A 20,616-nucleotide genomic window follows, 5' to 3' on the forward strand; every position below is an offset into this window, starting at 1 on the left:
TATATATATATAAATAAATAAATATATATATAAATATATACATATAAATATATATATATATATATATATATCACAAAATAAAACACACACACAGTATGTACATATCAGTTTTATTGAGACTTTCCAAGATTAATAGTTTAGACGTCAGACAAGTTATTGATACACATTAAAAAAAGTCTATGTACAAATCTGCATTGTGGGAATATGATTTTTCACCATAAATGTCATTTCTGAATCCAAAACTTCAGTTTACTTAAAAAAAAAAAAAAAAAAAAAAAAAAAAAAAAATCTAATAATAAAAAAAAAGAGCATTTAAAAACTAAATAAAACTAGACTAAAATAAAACTTCTAATGTAGATAGATAATGAAAAACCAAACAGCAGCTTACACATCAAAACAAAGAGCCATAAATCAGCATATCTCAGATCTTAAACTAAAACATAAAAACTAATTTCTAAGTCTTAATGCAATGTTTGCATGGCTTTATGAAGAACTGATGAAAGGCAGCATTTCAGATAAAAACAAAAACAATCCGGTCTTCAAACTAAATGGCTCAAGAATATTGATTCTTATTTTTTTGTCGTAAAAACTGACTTTATTATATGCAATACATATTTACCCCTGAGCAAAATCCAACAAGCTAAAATATAAAGCAAAAGACAGAAATAAGAAAAGTGAAAAAGTCGCCGGTAAAGTTGTTTCAAACTTAAAATAAGCAAATCAAACGAACTTTTTGCACAGTTACCAGCCTGTCTACTCAAAACGAATGACTGAAGAAACCAAACAGTTATTGCATATACAATTCGTTTTCACATCACACTCCAGCAGATGTCCGGTTAGACTGAGTTAAAGCTCAGATGGGTTTGGTTGTGCTGTTGTAGACGAGTTTCTCAGAATCCTCGTAGGCATGAACGTGACCGCCGTTCACAGCCACACGCTGGTGTTTGGTTCTGCTCTTCTTCTTGCCCTTCAGGAGACAGCATGCGATTACAACCAGCAGGACGATGATGGCTAAGCCCAGTATGATGGCGATCGCGATGACAGCTGAACAGAGACAGGAGAGTCACATCACATCAACACATCTGGATACGGCAGGAGATTCATACAAAGATTCTTACAATCAAAGAGACTGCAGACTGTGAAGCAGTCTATGGAGATCTACTGAACATTTTTCCATTTCCCATATGCTCAACATTCATCTTTTAAAGTAAAGCTTGCAAAGAACAGCGTTGTCATGATTCCAAAATTTGACTTTCATACAATACTGGACTAAAATATCATGATACTACCACTGAACTGATACTACGATAAAACAGAACAACAGGAAAAGTAACTGAATAATAGATGATCCAAATAGAGATCATAGTCATTTCATCTATTAAAACTAAGCATTTCATCCCCCTTTAAAAAAAAAATCAGTAAATAAATAATAAATCACATGCCAGTGCCACAACACAGGATTATGGTGAATAACTACCGAACCTACAGGTTTGTAGAGATCTTTGCTATATTGGTAAATTAGTAGTGTTGCACAATATACCGGTACTTAAAAAGTATCACGATACCCTGCTTTTAAAAACGGTTCGATTCCGTATTTTACTAGTACCGGTACTTGAAGAATGCATTTTCATAAGAGCCGTATTTCTGCGTGTCTGTGTTAGTGAATGGCGCAGACGCAGAGTTTTGTTTACACACATACGCGTGACGCTCGCAGTGTTTTCAGCCTTTGCCGCCTCAATATATGAATTCATGAACACATGAACATCATCTCTAGAACTGCTCTATGAGTCACTTCATGAGCATTTTACCGTTTCTTTTGCGGAAACTATCATCATATAATGAAGACCCTAAAGGTCTTCACAGCAAACCGTCAAAATAAAAGTTTGGTTTAACTTGACAGTCAGAAATATATTAATATATTTCTTAATGTAAAGCTACTACTACTACTAATAAAAAAAAATATAATTAAAACAATGTTTAAGGAATATTTACCAGAAAAAAAAAAAAAATATACCAAAATTTATTTACCAGAAAATTGTAAATACACACAGTATTTCTGAAAAATAAATAAATATATAAATGAATAAATAAATAGCATATAATAAGTTAATTCTTTATCAAATCTAATTATCCTTTATAAATTCATTAGACATGCTTTTGATTATTAAAATGTGATGGAATGATTAAAACAGAATCCAGAAAATTAATGGAAAGCAGAGATTCACAAACAAAACTGAATTTGAGAAAAATAATAAAATGTATTTCATAGGGCCTTAAAAACATGTCATTTTTGTTAAACTTTTAATAAATTGCTGTTAAATTCTACAAGTTTCATGATTTCATGAAATTAGACATGCTTTTTGATAAATATCTTTTTAACTGTAACCATTAAAATAGAGTCTAGAAAATTAAACTGGAATTTAGGAAAAAATAAAACCGATTTCACAGGGCCCTCATTATTTCATTTGTCTCTGTTTTATTGTAGTTGTCCTTTAGTTTGTTACTTGCATCCAAGATCTTATTACTGTTAACAAAGATAAAATAAGAAAACATGACTGTCATGATATAAATTGTAGTTGTGAAATAAAATGACTATATCATGAAATAAGATTTGGCTTTATATTTTAAGCTAACTTACCAATATAGCAAAGATCTTTACATACCTAGCTTCGGTAGTTGTTTACCATAATCCTGTGTAGTGGTACTGGCATGTGATTATTATTATTTTATTATTATTTTGTATTTTTTTAAAGGGGGATGAAATGCTTTGTTTTAATAGATCAAATAACTATGATCTCCATTTGGATCATCTATTATTCAATTACTTTTCCTGTTGTTCTATGGTTTTTTTTCGTAGTATCAACTCAGTAGTAGCATCATGATATTTTAGTCAGGTATCGTATTGAAGTCAAAATTTTGGTATCGTCACAACACTATAAGTTATAACACTATAATCTAGATGCAAGTAACTAAAAGACAACTACAATAAAACAAATGAAACAAAGAGGAAATAAAGAGTTGTATTTTTTCCTAAATTCCATTTTAATTTTTCTAGACTCTATTTTAATGGTTACATTAAAAAAATATTTATCAAAAAGCATGTCTAATTAATTGAAATCATGAAACTTGCAGAATTTAACAGCGATTTATTAAAAGTTTAACAAAAATGACATGTTTTTAAGGCTTTGTGAAATACATTTTATTATTTTTCTCAAATTCAGTTTTGTTTGTGAATCTCTGCTTTCCATTAATTTTCTGGATTGTATTTTAATCGTTTCATCACATTTTAATAATCAAAAGCATGTCTAATGAATTTATAAAGGATAATTCGATTGGATATAGAATTAATTTATTATTGGCTATTATTTCTTTTCTCTTTTTTTCAGAAATACTGTGTTGTATATTTACAATTTTCTAGTAAAAAAATTCTGGTAAATATCTTTTTCTGGTAAATATTCCTTAAACATTGTTTATTAGTAGTAGTATTATCTTTACATTAAGTAATATATTCATATATTTCTGACTGTCAAGTTAAACCAAACTTTTATTTTGACGGTTTGCTGTGAAGACCTTTAGGGTCTTCATTATATGACGATAGTTTTCCACAAAAGAAACGGTAAAATGCTCATGACGTGACTCATAGAGCGGTTCTAGAGATTCTGTTTATGTGTTCATGTACTCATACATTGAGGCGGCAAAGGCTGAAAACACTGCGAGCGTCACGCGTATGTGTGTAGTAAACAAAACTCTGCGTCTGCGCCATTCACTAACACAGACACGCAGAAATACGGCTCTTATTAAAATGCATTCTTCAAGTACCGGTACTAGTAAAATGCGGAATCGTAGCGTTTTTAAAAGCAGGGTATCGCGATACTTTTTAAGTACCGGTATATCGTGTGACACTAGCAAGGAATGATATTTCTGCTGTTTATTATGAAGCGTGTTTTGTGTACGCAAAGATACCTGTGTCATTCGTGCCTTCTTGCTTCTCAAACTGAGCTCGTCTGGCAAACACGTCAGCCTCTGAAACACAATGAACATGGACATCATGATTTGCAGGAGAAACAGTAAGGAAAAAAAAAAAAAAAAAAAAAAAAAAAAAGGTTTTACAGTCAATAATTGCAAACAACCATTTAATCAGATATAGTTGGATTAAAAAAATCACATTTAAGGCTTTTAAGACTTTTTTTAAAAGCTGCACAAATAAAATGAAGAGCATATAGGGTACTTTAAACACTAATCATACAGTAAAACTCACCAGTCACTCCGTTGCATGCCATCTTGCACTTTTCCTCTTCATCAAAGCGGTTTTCATTCCCATCACAGCCGCCCCAGTTGAAGCGGTTACAGCTCTTTTCATACGGATTGTAGTACCACTTGGTGTGACTGGCACGACAGGGTCCCGTTACCGGCGGCTCCACGCAATGAGCTGAAAGAGTCAACACGTCACTATTAATTCGTGATCATTTTCATAATGCAACAGTATTGTATTATTAGAAATCACTTCAAAAACAAAAATTAAACAATAAGTATGACAACAAATATATCAAACTAATTCTTGAAAAAGACAAACAGGTAAATAAAAATATAGTAATATAACAAAATAGCAAAAAAAATTAAAGCAAGCACATCATGCAAAGTATGCAATCATATCAACTTTAAGAATAAAATGAGAAAGAATAATAAAGCACATACTTTTTTGTTAACCTGGCAACACACTCCTTACTCAATAAAAAAAAAAAAAAAAAAACCTATGGTAACCACAAATTAACCATGGTTTTGCTACACTAACCATAGTTTACCAATGGTACTTGCACACATGTGGTTGTGGAAAAACATGGTTACTACACTTTTACTTTATTAAAACCACTGTTAATTTACTTAAGGCTTAAGGGATATGTATTTGTGTATACTTTTAAAATATTTTTTCTTTGGTTTGTTTCTATGACTCTTCTTACTTAATGGTTTGATGTTTTCTACTGTTTAACAGAACACGCTCAAACATCCGATCTGTATTTTAATATGTATTTTAAATATGTATTTTAGTCTCCAAACATCCGACCTGAATCAAATCAGGGCTGCCAACTTTTGAGTTCAGCCTAGAGTGAGATTTTGGGGGCGGGGCTTGTTATGGGGGAGGGGCTTATGGAGGGGCGTGGCTTGGTGTGGAAAAAATACAAACACAAAATCATTGCATTAGCAGAAGTGTATTAGGTATATATTGACTGTCAAAGTATTTGGTATCTGTACAGAATTTCTTGGGAGATTTACATTACATTTAATTTTCACAAACATTTTACAGAAATAGGATTAACGTGATTAACATGTTCACAGATTAACGTGCTCTATTGTAAGTGCTGGTGGCTGATTTTGCAGCCTTAATCATTGATTTGGATGGCTTTTAAGTTATTTTACATAACTTTATTAAAGTTATGTAAAATAACTGCTCAGTGCTGCAAAACAAACAACTCTGCTAATGCTAACTTAATTCTATATAAACTATAACAGCATATTAGCTACTAGCCTAAACTGGACGGAGACACGGGGCGCCCTGTAACTCACTGACCTGCCTGCGTTCACAATTCACACGGTGCAGATGGGAGGGAGAACGGCTGACTACACAGTTTATGGGAATAAATTGTGTATTTCCCTCACAATTGTCACAAAAAACTCACTACACTGTCTGTCTGGTCTCTCTGCGCGTTGCTTTGCGAGATCATGCGGCGCGATTTTTTTTTCTCACTGCTGCACGAGTCTGCGTGAGAAAAGGGGGGTGTGGCGTGAGAGCGTGAGAATTGCGTCAATTGCGTGAGTCTCACGCTGAATGCGTGAGAGTTGGCAGCCCTGAAAATGATTCACGAACCCGCTCCAAACATCCGATCTGAATCAAATGATTCGCGACACACGATTTGAAGTTCCGATCTAAATCAAATGATTAGCGATTTGAAGTCCCAATATGAATCAAATGATTTGATGATACACAAATCAAATGACTCCCGAGCCCACTCCGAAGTTCCGATCTAAAGCAAATGATTCCCGATCCGCGATTTTAAGTCCCAATCTCAATCAAATGATTCGCGATCTGACTGGAGCACTTCGAAAGAGTGAATCATTTTAGGAGGCGACGGTTAAACTGATTTGGAGTTTCAAAAAGCTTTTTAAAATGCATATCACAAAAAAATTAAATAATTAGTTTTTCAAAAATATTTTTAAACATGTATTTTAGGTTTACATGTATCATAAAAAGTAAAAATAAAAGAAATACAGTGATGAGCTTTTAAAGGTAAAATTATAAAATATTTAAAAAAAATATTTAAAAATCTATATTTTTCATGTTTGCATATATCATAATACATGAAATAGAATACAGTGATGAGTTTTTCAACAAAATTATAATAAATATTTTTTAAACATATTTTAGGTTTGCATAACAAAATAAAAATTAAATACAGTGATGAGCTTTTCAAGATACTGGGAGACCTGCTTAAAGTAAAAAGTCAAAAATATGAAATATAAAATCACCTTTGCTTTTGTCCACAGGAATATCCAGCAGTCGACGGAACTTATGGTCCACTGAACAGAAAGACAAGAAAACTTCATTCATGAATCCATTCACTCACACATTAAACTAATAAATGGCCTGAACCTTATTTCAATCTCCAATTAAAGTACATTTAAAGGAACAGTTCATCAAAAAAAAGAAACAAATGAATAAAATCAAAAATAAAAATTCTGTCATTTGCTTCCTCAAGCTCACTAAATGAGTGAAAGCAGAAAGGGCTTTTAAGATCAAAAGTAACAATAAAGCAGCATAAAAGCATCACATATTCCAATGTCAAATGTTGACATCGCTTAATAACGACTTAAAAACAACAAACAAAGCTTTAGATGACTTGGCATGGTCTGCCAAATAACTTTCAGCATGAGGTCACAAATAAATGATGTCAGAATGTGTATTTCTGAGTGAACTATTCCTTTAATTACTAAGGTAATGTGTGTACATATATATATATATGTGTTTGTCTTTATGTTTGTCCTCACATCTGGAGCATTCAGCCTCATCCGAACCGTCGGTGCACTGCGTCTCCCCGTCACACTCCAACTCTTTGTCAATGCAGCAATTACTTGAACATCTGAAATGATCAGGACCGCAATCCACACCACACTGCTCACCTGTGTGTTTGAAAGATCATTTCACTTGTAAATGCCAATAGAAATATTCTAGACATGAATTTAAATGAATCATCAGCAATCATAGACTTACGCTGATTTTGGATCGGACCTAATCTTCCAGACGACGGCTTAGTAGTAACTGCAAAAAGAAAATATTTAGCACCTGAAATCATTCGCTCTTAAAAATGTGTGAGAGTAATTAAATTAGACAATAAAATATCAGAGTATTTATTTTATTTAAAAAAAACAAAAAAAACATGCACAGACGGACAGTTTGCTCTGAAAGCATCACTGACGGCAAAGTTGCTTTATTTCAGTTTTTGTCAAATTTAGAAGGCAATGCATGTTTTTAAAAGCAGTTTCATAAGAAACGGCATAAAATATCGGACACAACTCATCTGTTTTTTCTTTTTTTTGCAAGCACTAGAATAAAAAACCTCAAAGGCTCATGACTGGTAAACCCAAATGTTGACCATTTGAAGTGCTCCTATTATGCCTTTTCAAATACAGCGGTCAACATTTGAAGTGGATCAAAACCTTTCATCAATAGTTGTCCTAAAACCAAAACAATACCTGCTCTTGTCCTAGAGGAACTTTGATGAACTTTTTTGATCCACTTCAAATGTTGACTACTGTATAACCTTTCATGCAGTGTGTCATGTAGCTGTATGTGAACTTAAAATATCTGCAAAGTTATGAAGTCAACAGTGCACGATAAATAAAGTTATTGTCTATCAAAAAAAAAAAAAAAAAAAAAAAAAAATAGTCTGCTTACAATCGCCTGAACAAGTCGTCAGGAATTCGAATCTTACTCTGTTACTGCTGCACGTCACGAAGTAACACATTTGCATAACGTCTGTCCATGTTCCACGTCGCAAACAACTTTCCCGCCCACAAACACAATAAAATTTCCATGCGGTTTACTCATGTTGAGAAGATGCTGTATCCTGTGCTGTGAGAGTAGATTTGTTTTATATTCACTTCCAAATCTACAAAGAATCAATAGTTGACATTCATTTTTTCAACAACGCCTCAGCAGTACAATTCCAATCTTGTGTTGTGTTCCCGTCATTTTATTGATGACTGCTTTTCCAATCTCAGGGAGTACAACGCGGAATTCACCAAACGTTTGCTCTTGAAAGACAGATCAGAGCGCAGTTTATTTGGACCGGCTTGCTCCTTTGAACTATGATTAATAATTGATGATTGTATTTTCTAGCGATCGTTCAAAATATGTAGTTGTGTACGTTATGTTGTGTAACAACCCTGCATGTCTTGCTTACCAGCTAACTCACACTTCTGACCTGAATCAAATGATTCGTGAACCCACTCCAAACATCCGATCTGAATCAAATGATTCGTGAACCTGCTCCAAACATCCGATCTGAATCAAATGATTTGTGAACCTGCTCCAAACATCCAATCTGAATCAAATGATTTCCAACCAGCACTCCAAACATCCCCTCTGAATCAAATGATTCGCAACCAACACTCCAAACATCCGAACTGAACCAAATGATTTGCGAACACGCTCCAAACATCCGATCTGAATAAAATGATTTGCAAAAAACGGCCCAAACATCCGATCTAAACCAAATGATTCACGAACTCGCTCCAAACATTCGATCCGAATCAAATGATTCACAAACTCGCTCCAAACATCCGATCCGAATCAAATAATTCGGGCGGCCATTCCAAACATCCGATCTAAATCAAATGATTCATGATCTGTGCTCCAAAATCTCGAATGATTCACAAACACACTCCAAAGTTCTGTACTAAATTGAATTCCCGATCTAAATCAAATGATTAGAGATCTGAAGTCCAAATATGAATCAAATGATTCATGATACATGAATCAAATGACTCCCGAGCCCGCTCCGAAGTTACGATCTAAAGCAAATGATTCGCGATCTGCGATTTTAAGTCCCAATCTCAAACAAATGATTCATGATCTCACTGGAGCACTTTAAAAAGAGAGAATCACTTTGGGACGCAATTGTTAAACTGATTCCGATTTTTTTTTTTTTTTTTTTTTTTTACAGATTTTCCGATTCACGCTTCTGTAGTTGTGTTGTTCAGCTGTGGACCCACTGTAGTCTAAAAATCTGTGATTGATGCAGCTTGACTGTCTGTCTGTCTCATTAGTTGGAGTAATGATAAAGAATGGCGCAAGACTTCACCCAGTGTAATGCATTATACAATGTTGAAGTTTACAACACTGAGGTGTGCCCGGTTCGCTTACATAAACAAATCGCGAGCACTTTCCACGGTAGGCCGTGCTAACTTGTCGATCAGCCACTTCAACCATTTCATCGTAAGACTCTGGCTCGAATTGGTAAGGTAAAATAAATACCATCTTTTCTATGTATTGACAAGTCTCCAAGGCTGTCATTCAGTTATGGCAATGGGCGTTTCGTTTTCGACCAGTCATAAAGCACTGCGCCATCTGACCAATCACAGCAGGGAGGGCTCACGGAAAGGAGGGGTTTAGAGAGACTGATTCTTCTAACTGATTCTTCGCACGAGTCGTTTACAAATCATTTAGAAATGAGGTAAAATTTAATTATTTTTGGAGAAAACTAAAGTGTTTTTTGACCACTGCACACATGTAAACCTGTTTTAGAACACTCATTAGCAACCTTTAAAATGACATAATAGGAGCACTTTAACAACATTTGTGGTAAACCGCTTGTCCTCATTTGTATGTTGCTCCTGATAACAGCATCTGTGTAAATGCATTTAGGTCAAAATAGGGTTACATTTTAATGAACAGACAGTTTTACAACATTTACTCTGGAAAGTCACATTAAGTATATTAGGAAGCTATGAAAGGTCAGATAAAAGTTAAAGGAGAAGCCCACGTCCAGAACAACAATTTACAAATAATGTACTCACCCCCTTGTCATCCAAGATGTTCATGTCTTCCTGTCTTCAGTCGTAAAGAAATTATGTTTTTTTGAGGAAAACATTTCAGGATTTTTCTCCATATAATGGACTTGATTGGTGCCCTGAATTTGAACTTTGCAGCTTCAAAGGCTCTAAATGATCCCAGCCGAGGAAGAAGGGTCTTATCTAGCGAAACGATCGGTCATTTTTTTTTTTTTTAAATATGTTTTTTTTTTACTTTTTAAGCACAAATGCTTGTGTAGCACAGGCTCTGGGATGCGCGTCCACGATGCTACGAATTAGTGATGGGTCGTTCTTGAACGATTCTTTCATTTCTGAACGAATCTTTAATGTGACTCGGGAAGAACGAGTCGTCTCGGGGAGTGATTTGTTCAGTCGCGCATGCGCAACATCCTATTAGGTTCTGTACTGGAATTAGTTCACCTGTTTCGAGTCTTCGGGTTTTTCAAGTTGTTCGTTCATCTTATGGGGCGGTCACGTGATGAACAAACGACTCAAACCCGAAAACTTGTCAGATAAGAGGTGAGCTCACAAAACACCCAGGTAAACAATGAATGAATCTTTTCTGTTTCTTATAGCATTATAGTTTTGTCTTGTTTGTAGTGTGATCAACGTTTGTGTAAGCAGTAGATGTGTTAGGGAAGTAACACGTAACATTAATTATATTTTGCTAACATGAACGAAATGACTCAAAAAAAAAAAAAAAAAAAAAGGTTCGTTCATTTTGCTGAACGAGACTCAAAGGTCCGAGTCAGTAAAATGATCCGAACTTCCCATCACTGCTACGAATCACAAGTTCATCGTCTGTGTACAGAGTATGGCCAAAAACTCCATCTTATTTTCTCCTACAACTTGAGAGGACGACATCATTGTACCTTTTTGTTTGTAAACAGCGTTTGTTTGTAAACAGCGTCATACTTTCTTAGTCTTTACGCGCTCACTTTGTAAACACTGGGTCTGTAGTTCGGCCTTCGTTCGGTGTGACCTTTCGACATGATTCAATAGTACGTGAACGTGCATCCCAGAGCCTGTGCTACACAAGCTTTTGTGCTTATAAAGTATACAAAAGCATTTAAACTACATTTTGAAAGTTCAAAATCGGGGCACTAGTGAAGTCCATTATATGGAGAAAAATCCTGAAATGTTTTCCTCAAAAATCTTAATTTCTTTACAATTTTAAGACAGAAAGAAATGAACATCTTGGATGACAAGGGGGTGAGTAAATTATTTGTGAATTGTTGCTCTGGAACTGGACTTCTCCTTTAACAATATTCTGGTTTATTTTTACTAGAATAAAAAAACAAAACAAAACCTCGTGACTGGTAACCCCAAACAGTTTTTCACACTATGCCAGTTTGTTTTTTAAATAGCTGGCATGCACTTATAAACGTATAAAAGCTCAATACCTGAAACTTTGTCGCAAGCATTTTGACATTCGTTGAGCGCCAGATAGTTGTTGCGGTTCGGTTTGCAGCCTCCAAACTTGAACTGCTCACATTTCTCGGTGGCGGCGTTGTAGTGCCAGCGTGGGAAAGAGCCTCGACACGGACCCTCCTTCTTTGGCACCAGACAGTGATCTGACGGGAGGAAAATCAGGCATTTATTCATTATTTATTCACAACAAGTGTAATGCTTTTACATTGTTCCAGACAAAAAAACACTAAAAGTATGATATAATCTGCGTGCAATACTATATGTAAAGTCATCTGAAGTAACACTTTCAAATGACACTTTCATGTCACTGCATATCAACTCATATTTGTGTCTGTGTTTCTAGCGTCTCATAACTATAACATCTCATGACTAATTGCGAGTGAAAATGCAGTTGGGTTTTGCAAACCTCTGCGGTGGTAAATAGGTAATGACATTTTATAACGATGACAATAACATTGGAGCATCAGTGCAATTAATCAGACGTATCAAATGTCACATCAATGCAGTTTTATGCAAACTCAAATTTTAAACCTTATTACTTAAACGATGCACTGTCAAGATGGGTTTATGTCTGGATTAATGACTATAATAAAACGTGTCTTCAAGACACGTGACGTTCCTGAATATATTTTACAGTCAGTCATACTGCTCATTTAGATAAGTCATGAACTATGTGAAATATGAACTCTTATTCAAACAGAAAACTGAAACTCTTAGTTACAATCGCACAACACATGATTAAACATGAAAGATCGCATGCTGATATGCTGCTGATTTACCATAGTAAATAACATCTCCTCCCTTAGATTGTAAAAATGAATAACACTTGTATTGTAAGTTTAGATCAGTATGCACTGCGTTTTGTTTCTTGTTTTCCAGCCGTCACAAACTGAATCATTTTCTGTCTGCACGTCACAGATGCTGCTGATAAACATGCGTTTAATTCTTGGAAAAACATTAATGAGTTAGTGATGCCACAGGAGCTTATTCACATATTTTCTTCCCATCAATGATGAGACAAACACTGTGCTTTGAAAACACAAGGCCAAACACTATAAATAATGCAAATGCAACATGATTCAACAGAGTTGTGCAAATGTCTGTTCAGCATTTAAACTAACAGTTAAGGCTTCGTATGGATTTTAGATTTACATTTTACAGCTAGACCAGATCACAAACGCTGAATTACAAGAACAACCTCATACTTTGTGAAACTCCCACCACAAAACCTGCCACACCAGTTTGTGAAACACTCAAGAAAATGGCCACTCGCAGCTCAAGGGATTTCCCGTTTCTACTGAAACTGGAAAACATCAAGCAACCGGTCAAAACTTCAGATCCTGAATCATTTCCATGATAAATCATTAAACTGCCCATTTGACAGTTTCGACCAAGCAAAGCTGAAATTACTAAGTTTTAATAGGAAGCATGTGTTTAGAAAACAAGAAGATTCTGGGTTAACAGAATGAAACTATTTATGCATTCAAGGATGACAAACCCTGGTAAATGGTTAATCCATGTTTTCCGACAACTATTTTTAAGGTCACTTCAAAACCTGTTGGGCTAGAACTCATCTCAGGTCAACACTGCATGCAAATTTCATTACTAGAAATCAGATTAAATGACTGAGAAACACTTATCAGAATACTTGACAGCAATCACCCATTACTTTCCAACAAGGTGTTGCTTTTAATATCATAAAGGCACACGGAAATTAATATTAATTTCGTCAGGCTTCTGACCAGCTTATGCATCTCAGTTTTTAAACATAAAAAAAGCATTATATATGGATAACTTTGGCAATATTGACTGAAAAACTAAGGTGCATGATTTTAGATCAATGATCAATCAGTTTCAAAAAAGAAATCCTGTGCAAATTAAAAGAAATTATTAAACTTAAAAGAAATATTTGACCAGGAACACCGGATTTTTAGCATAGCAGATGGGTTAAAAAAAATGAATAAATAAATGAAGTAAACACACAAGTGTTTTCATGTACTCACGGAGAGACTGTTCTGGAGTCAGGACTAAAACTGACACTTCGGATGTTCCCGTCTGACCAGCGTCATCTGTGACAGTGAGTCTGAACTTATACATCCCGGGAGAAAGATGCGAGACTGTCACTGAATCCTCAAACTGCCCTTTCTAAACAAAAAAATGAGATTGTACTTTAAAGAAATATCAGTAACACTTAGCTTGAAGCCAATATATACACAGTGCATAATAAATTATTTTTAATGCATTAATTATGCCATTAATGCACTTCATATTGTATGAGCTCATGAATAATTATTACCAAAGTTATAATATAATTTTTATACTCATTTTTACACCTTTAGAAAGTTACACGCATGAAAAACAACCAATTTCAACCAATATCAGAAACACCTTACTTGAAGCCTTTACGTACAGTATAACTTATAAAATTATAAAATATTATAAAAGTGTTTTAATGCATTAATTATAATATATTAGAATACTTATCTATTCATTGCAACACCTTTTTAAAGTATAACCCATTTTTTCCAAGTAATATCGGTAACATTTTACTTGAACCCTATATACACAATGAACTTAAAAATAGAAATATTTTAATCCATTAACTATGCCTTATAATATTTTTAACACATTAATTATAATATACTATTATATGCACATTTTCATTGTTAAACCTTTAGAAAGTATAATGCATTAATTCATGAAAACAACCAATTTCAACCAATATTGGTAACACTTTACTTGAAGTCTTTGAATTAATGAATTATAATGCATTAATTATGCCTTAATGGGTTTAATGCATTAATTATAACATACTATTATATTCACATTTTCATTGTTACATCTTTAGAAAGTATAATTCATTAAAATGCACAAAAATAACAAATTTCAACCAATATCGTTAACACTTTACTTGAAGCCTTTATATAAATGTATAATAAAAGTATTTTAATGCCTTAATTATAATATACTATAATACTTATCTATTCATTGTAACACTTTCAGAACATATAACTCATTAAAACACACATGAAAACAACTAATTTTTAATACAATGTTGGTAACATTTAATTTATATCTAAATGCATTAATTATACCTTAATATTTTTAATGTATGAATTATAATATATTACTGTAATACCCATTTTCATTGTTACATCTTTAAAAAGTATAATTCATTAAAATGCATGAAAACAACAAATTTAAACTAATACTGGTAACAATTTACTTGAAATCTTTATATATAATTAATAAAATTACTGGAAAGCATTAACTGAAGCTTTTATATATAATGAATTCTAAAGAATATTGTAATGCATTATTTATGGCTTAATTTTTTTTAATGTATTAATTATAATATATATTATATTCATATTGCCATTGTTACACCTTTAGAAAGTAAAATGCATTGAAATTCATGAAAACAACTAATATCGGTAACACTTTACTTGAAGCCATTGTATATAATAAACTATAAAAATAATTTAAATGCATTAATTACATTTAATTAATTACATTTAATTAATTATAATATATTATTATAAAACACATTCTTACATCTCTAGAAAGTATAATTCATTAAAATGCACAAAAACAACAAATTTCAACCAATATCAGTAACACTTAACTTGAAATCTATATATAACGTATAAGAAAAGTATTTTAATGCATTAATTATAATATATTAGTTTAGAATATTTATCTAATCATTGTTAAACCGTTAGAAAGTAAAAGTCTTTTAAAAAACATGAAAATAACCAATGTCAAATAATATCGGTAACACTTTACTTGAAATCTATATATAATATAATGAATATAATGAATATATATATATATATATATATATATATATATATATGAATAGAAAATTAATTATAAATATATTTTAATGCATTAATTATGCCTTAACATTTTTAATGTTAATTATAATATATACTAATACATATATTTTTAATTCCATGAAAACAACCAATTTTATCTGCAAAGTGCATATTAACTTTTACTATTTACTATTTCTGAAAGAAAAATGTATGCATTATAATACATGTTAAAAATTATGCATAAAGACTTTAAATAAAGAAAAAAAAACTAAATATGAATTAAATGGTAGGCTGATAAATTCATACAGAGAATTTATATTCGCCACAAAAATAGTCTTATTCACTTTTAGAAAATATTCCAATAATGAACCTGAACCCACCGTCATAACAGCCGACTCGTCTCCAGACACCTTTTCCCACTCATATTTCATGATCTTTTTATCGTCTCTGCTCTCAATGCCGTTCAGAGTCACGTCTTCGTTGGGTTGAACGACTCTGTCCTGCCCCGTCACTGCCACTGGAGGTTTGTCGTCCACGTCTGCAAGAAATCAAAACACTGCAGCGATGAAACATTATGCAGTATGAAACAATGATGGGAATTGCACAAGATGCCAAGACTGATATAGCAAGTGAAATAGCAAGTTAGAGCTTATGAGACAATAATTCAAGACAGATCTTGTATACTGAAGATCAGCTGATAGGGTGAGTTAGAAGAACTATTAAAGGTCATGAGACATACAAAGGAAATAAAAGATGTTGGAAAGACTAAAAGACACTGACACTAAACAGGCTGCATGATGAGATTCTACACGATTGATACCAGGGGCGCAGAAACACAACAGCAAAATGATCATTCTTTTGCATTTACAAGACTCCATGAAATCAAAATTTGTGATTTTAGTTCAAAAACATGATAAAATAAGCATTTATAAGATTCATGCATTTGATTTACAGTCTTTCTCTTCCATAAAAACAGGAAAAATATTGATCTTGCACTCCAGTGAGTGTCTTTTTGTCTGTCAAACAGATGGTTGTGATGCCACTGGCTATATAAATGGTATTAAATATGTAATATTAAATATGTCATGCCAGTCAATGCAAAAATTTGCACTTGTCCAGTGATATTTTAGTATCAGTAAGATACTATTATAGCTTTTATGGTAACACTTTACAATAAGGTCCCATTAATAACATTATTTAATGCATTAATGAACATTAACTAACAATAAGCATTACTTTTGTTACAATATTTATTAACCTTTGTTAACTTCTGTTAATAAAAACAATTTGTTACTTAATGTCATCTCAGGTCCATTAAATAATATTACACTACTTTTTTTATTTTAAAAATGTATTAATTTAGAATTTTTTTGTTGAAATCAACATTAACTAAGATTAATAAAAGTTTTTTTTTTAATTAATATTTTGAATTTTTTTTTCTATCATTTCCTTTTTATTATTTTAATTTTAGTTACATTTTTATTAATTTAGTTAATTTTATTTAGTTTTGGGGTGTTTTTAATATGTATATATAATTTTGATTAATTTTTTTTATTTTAGTTTTAGCTATTTTAGTATATCGAACTAAAATAAAATATAAAATGTTGCTTTAGCAACTATCTGATGTAAAATGTTTTTTATTGTTTATTGATTATGTTTAATTTTTTCAATTAAGGTTTCTTTTATTTTTATGTTTTTTTTTTTTATTTTTATGGTTTTCATGGGTCCTCAATGTGTCCCAATTTCTCAAATTATTCCTGCACCCCTGGTTATTACAACCGGCTATGAAACAATGACACACTTCTGAGGATTTCAGCAAGTCTGGACACGCATGAGTATTTCCAGGAGTATTTCCTTCACAGTTTTAAAACAAACTGGACTGAAAACACTGCATATAATAATCCTGAATATACTCATTTAACTGTAAAACACTAGACAACAGACCTCTAGACACGTTTAAGATCATTTCCCTTACCTGGCACCTGTTGCGTAACGTAATCTTTAAAAACAGATGTCAAAACACAGTTGTCAACTATTTATATTATAGAAATACTGTCTTTTAACATCTCCAGATACATGTTAGACGATTTCCTCTCACCTGAGGTTTTCTGCTCGAGGTAATCTTTAAAAACAGATTTCAGAAGGTAGTTGCTGAAGCCCGTCTTCCTCACAAAGCGACAGACTTTCTTCTGTTTGTACAGGCAGTTAAAGATGAAGCAAATGGTTTTAGAATCTCCTCCATGTTCTACCAAAGCCAGATTACAGTTTGGATCATCACAGCAGGCCTGAACGCAGTCTTCAGATCGAGACACTCGAGGGGAAGACAGAAACGTGGCCCCGTCCTTCACAGAATCATCTACGTCCAACACAAAATCCTCTTTGCCAAGACTGAATTTTTCTCTGCATTCCCCTTCTGATGGAGCCACATAGAGACAGACGTACAGAACCGCCACGGTCCAGCAGAACCAGAGCCGAGTCATTCTCCGTATAAACAAAATCTCCAGTAAAATCACTGTATAAATTATTCAAGACCAATCTGCAAAGAAAGAGAAGACTTTAAACATTACAATCTCCAAATAAAACTTATGTTATGTATAGCTGGTAGAATGAATCACGCAAACACACAAAGAATCAAAAAGGAGTCATTCTCCAAAGAACAAAATCTCCAGTGAGATCCCTTTATAAACGACTGAAAACCAGTCTGAGAAGAAAGACATATGGATCTGAATCATTTTATCAGCTATATATATATAGTAATTTAAATATAGCTGGTAGAATGAATAAATGCAATGAATAAAGAATAAAAAATTAGCCATTCTACAAATAACAAAACCTGCAGTTAAACCCCTTCATAAATGATTCAAGATCAATCTGAAAAAGAAAATAATAATAATAATAATGAAAAAGGGTAGAACTTTCAATAAATATTTATTATATATAGCTGGTAGAATTACTAAATCCATAAAGAATAAAAAAGTAATTATCTAAAAGAAGAAAACCACTAGTAAAAGTCCTTTATAAATGATTAATGAAAAGATATGTACAAAATAAAATAGCAAAAAATACTTTTAGTTGTATTTATTTATTTTAATGGATTATACACAAAACCTCCAGTGAAAGTCCTATATAATTATTCAAAATGAATCCGAAAAGAAACTGACAAAATAATAATAATTCAAATAATACTTATATGAATTTATACTTTCAATCAATATTAATATTATATATAACTGAAAGAATGATTAAATTCATAAAGAATAAAAAAGGAGTCATTCTCTAAAACAAAACCTCCAGTATAAGTCATTTATAAATGATCCAAAATTTATCTGAAAAGAAAATGTAAATAAACAAATATAAATAAATATATATATATATATATATATAAATTTATTATACACAAAACCTCCAATAGAAGTCCTTTACAATTATTCAAAATGAATCTGAAAAAATAAATATAACTAAATAAATACATAAATAAAATGTATATATGGATCATTTAAAAATCTATAAAGATTTTAAGTATTTTTTTAAAAATATTAATATTTCGATTTTTTTTAGTATAACAAAAACTAAAGTAAAATCCCTTTAAAATTATTTTAAGACTCTAAGAACTAAGGGAAAACATTAAAACTTCCTATATTTATTATACAGTCTATAAACTAATCCAGAATGAATTTATAGGACCTGTAAGATGAATAACAATATTTATATTACATATAGCTAGAATGACCTAATCCACAAGGAAATTGATTTCCTTTAAGTCCAATCTGAAAATAAAGAGAAAACATAAAAAAAACAAAAACAAATAATATTTCAAAAGACAGTCTAAATAATGACTAAATTCAAAAAATATCCTAAGGACTCCTTTTATATCTTTATTTATACAAACATATGGTAAATGCTGGTAAACTGGGCCACTGATTACTGTGGTCCAACTGCACTTAAATCAACCTAAATGACTCAAAATCAACGTGACATATTCAACTAACTTCTTAATATACAACATTACACCTTAACACATATTTTTAGCATCTGTAAGCCTACAAAGAAAAGAAATCTCACCTCAAAATTAGTTTAGTAAACTTTACCCACATTGTACACAATGACTCAACCAGTAAAGTCATTTTCGCCCCTAAAAAGGTCGAGACTAAGAACGAAAAGGAAACTTCGGTGAACAAAAAAGAAATTCGCATTACATATGTCGCTCAAACACTAACCTTTCCTCAATGACACAAAATCGAAACCTTTCTACCACAGTAATGTTAAACATACCTTGTATAATCAGACGTAAACATTAAAGGCCGCCCCGAGAAAAACGCAGCAGGTATTTGGTTTTAGCGTTCGTTAGTTAAACAGGTAAACTTAAAGCATTTTCTTACCTATTAAAGAGCTCTACAAGTGTTCGTCTCCTCCAAAACGATGGAATTCCTCATTAGCCAGATATAAAACGTCGTTTCAACCAGAGTTTCGGTGTGGAAATACGTCGTTGATTCCAAGTAAACCTGCGGCAGTCAGATCCGGAGCGTCAGGTGTGTCCGATACCGAGACACCTGCGAGAGCAGGAAGTGATGACGTCACGCAGTCGACTCAGACCCCGCCCCCTCGCACTACAATAAACCACTCACTCATTGTATATTTATTTACATGCTCGGTTATTTTTCTACCAGTCTGTGTTATGAGGCTACTTTTTGTTCGCTTTCTATAGTCTGTTGTCTGAGTTTGACTCGATCTAATGGGAACACACTGTCTTAAACAGGACATGGCTTACCACAGACTGACACATCATGTCTGTGGCTAGTGTATCTGTCTGTTACTTCTTTCATTACCAAATATACATTTTTGAATAAACAGTTATTGTCTGCATTATGTGGGAGGGAGTTGTTTTGATATGCATAACAATAATGTTTTTCAACACTAAAGGATCATTTATTAAAGATTCACTTCATTTCATCACAGAGACACTTCATTTATCAAGGTCTGAATCAAAGCTGATGGAAGCGTTTCATTTCCTTCATCAGATGCATCATTCACCACAGACCTCAAAAAGGGGTTTTCAAAGTCGTGTTCGTGTGCAGTTTCATCAAAGCTTCATTCCTGGTGCTGTTTTAAAGTTTTAAAGCCAAATCAGCTCAAAAACACAGTTTCAGTTTAAATTAAATGCATCACATGCTATATTCTAGTCACTGTAGATGGATTTATTCTAATGTGAATCACTTTAAAATGATGTGATGCCTTTCTTTTTCTTTTATAATTATATTTATTGCATTTCCAATATAATACA

The 20,616-nt window shown here is 32.5% G+C and overlaps 1 protein-coding gene across 2 annotated transcripts; it reads right to left on the reverse strand.

The window, feature by feature from the left end:
- Nucleotides 1-98: 98 nt before the first annotated feature.
- spint1a (serine peptidase inhibitor, Kunitz type 1 a) lies at nt 99-19,998 on the reverse strand. 2 transcript variants are annotated; one of them, XM_051133775.1, is made up of 12 exons: nt 19,715-19,998; nt 17,434-17,871; nt 17,311-17,334; nt 15,716-15,873; nt 13,521-13,662; nt 11,490-11,660; nt 7,265-7,312; nt 7,042-7,173; nt 6,523-6,573; nt 4,259-4,429; nt 3,964-4,023; nt 99-1,044 (listed from the first exon to the last, which is right to left on the reverse strand). In XM_051133775.1, the coding sequence occupies exons 2-12, from the start codon at nt 17,813-17,815 to the stop codon at nt 854-856; spliced, it is 1,530 nt and encodes a 509-aa protein (XP_050989732.1). In that variant the 5' UTR covers nt 17,816-17,871; nt 19,715-19,998; the 3' UTR covers nt 99-853. The 2 variants fall into 2 exon arrangements, with proteins under 2 accessions (XP_050989732.1, XP_050989733.1); XM_051133776.1 differs by lacking the exon at nt 17,311-17,334 and having other exon boundaries at nt 19,715-19,990.
- Nucleotides 19,999-20,616: the final 618 nt, after the last annotated feature.

This window comes from Labeo rohita, chromosome 17 (genome assembly GCF_022985175.1).
Source record: "Labeo rohita strain BAU-BD-2019 chromosome 17, IGBB_LRoh.1.0, whole genome shotgun sequence".
In the NCBI taxonomy this organism is placed as follows: Eukaryota; Metazoa; Chordata; class Actinopteri; order Cypriniformes; family Cyprinidae; genus Labeo; species Labeo rohita.

Bases quoted from the DNA above. Each gene is read 5' to 3' on its own strand.
- spint1a (XM_051133775.1), bottom strand. From the start codon at position 17,815: ATGACTCGGCTCTGGTTCTGCTGGACCGTGGCGGTTCTGTACGTCTGT. The intron at 7,313-11,489 runs GTATTGAGCTTT...TTCTTTTTGCAG, and splicing joins TGCTTGCGACAAAGTTTCAG to TTACTACTAAGCCGTCGTCT. The intron at 4,024-4,258 runs GTGAGTTTTACT...ATTGTGTTTCAG, and splicing joins GGCATGCAACGGAGTGACTG to AGGCTGACGTGTTTGCCAGA.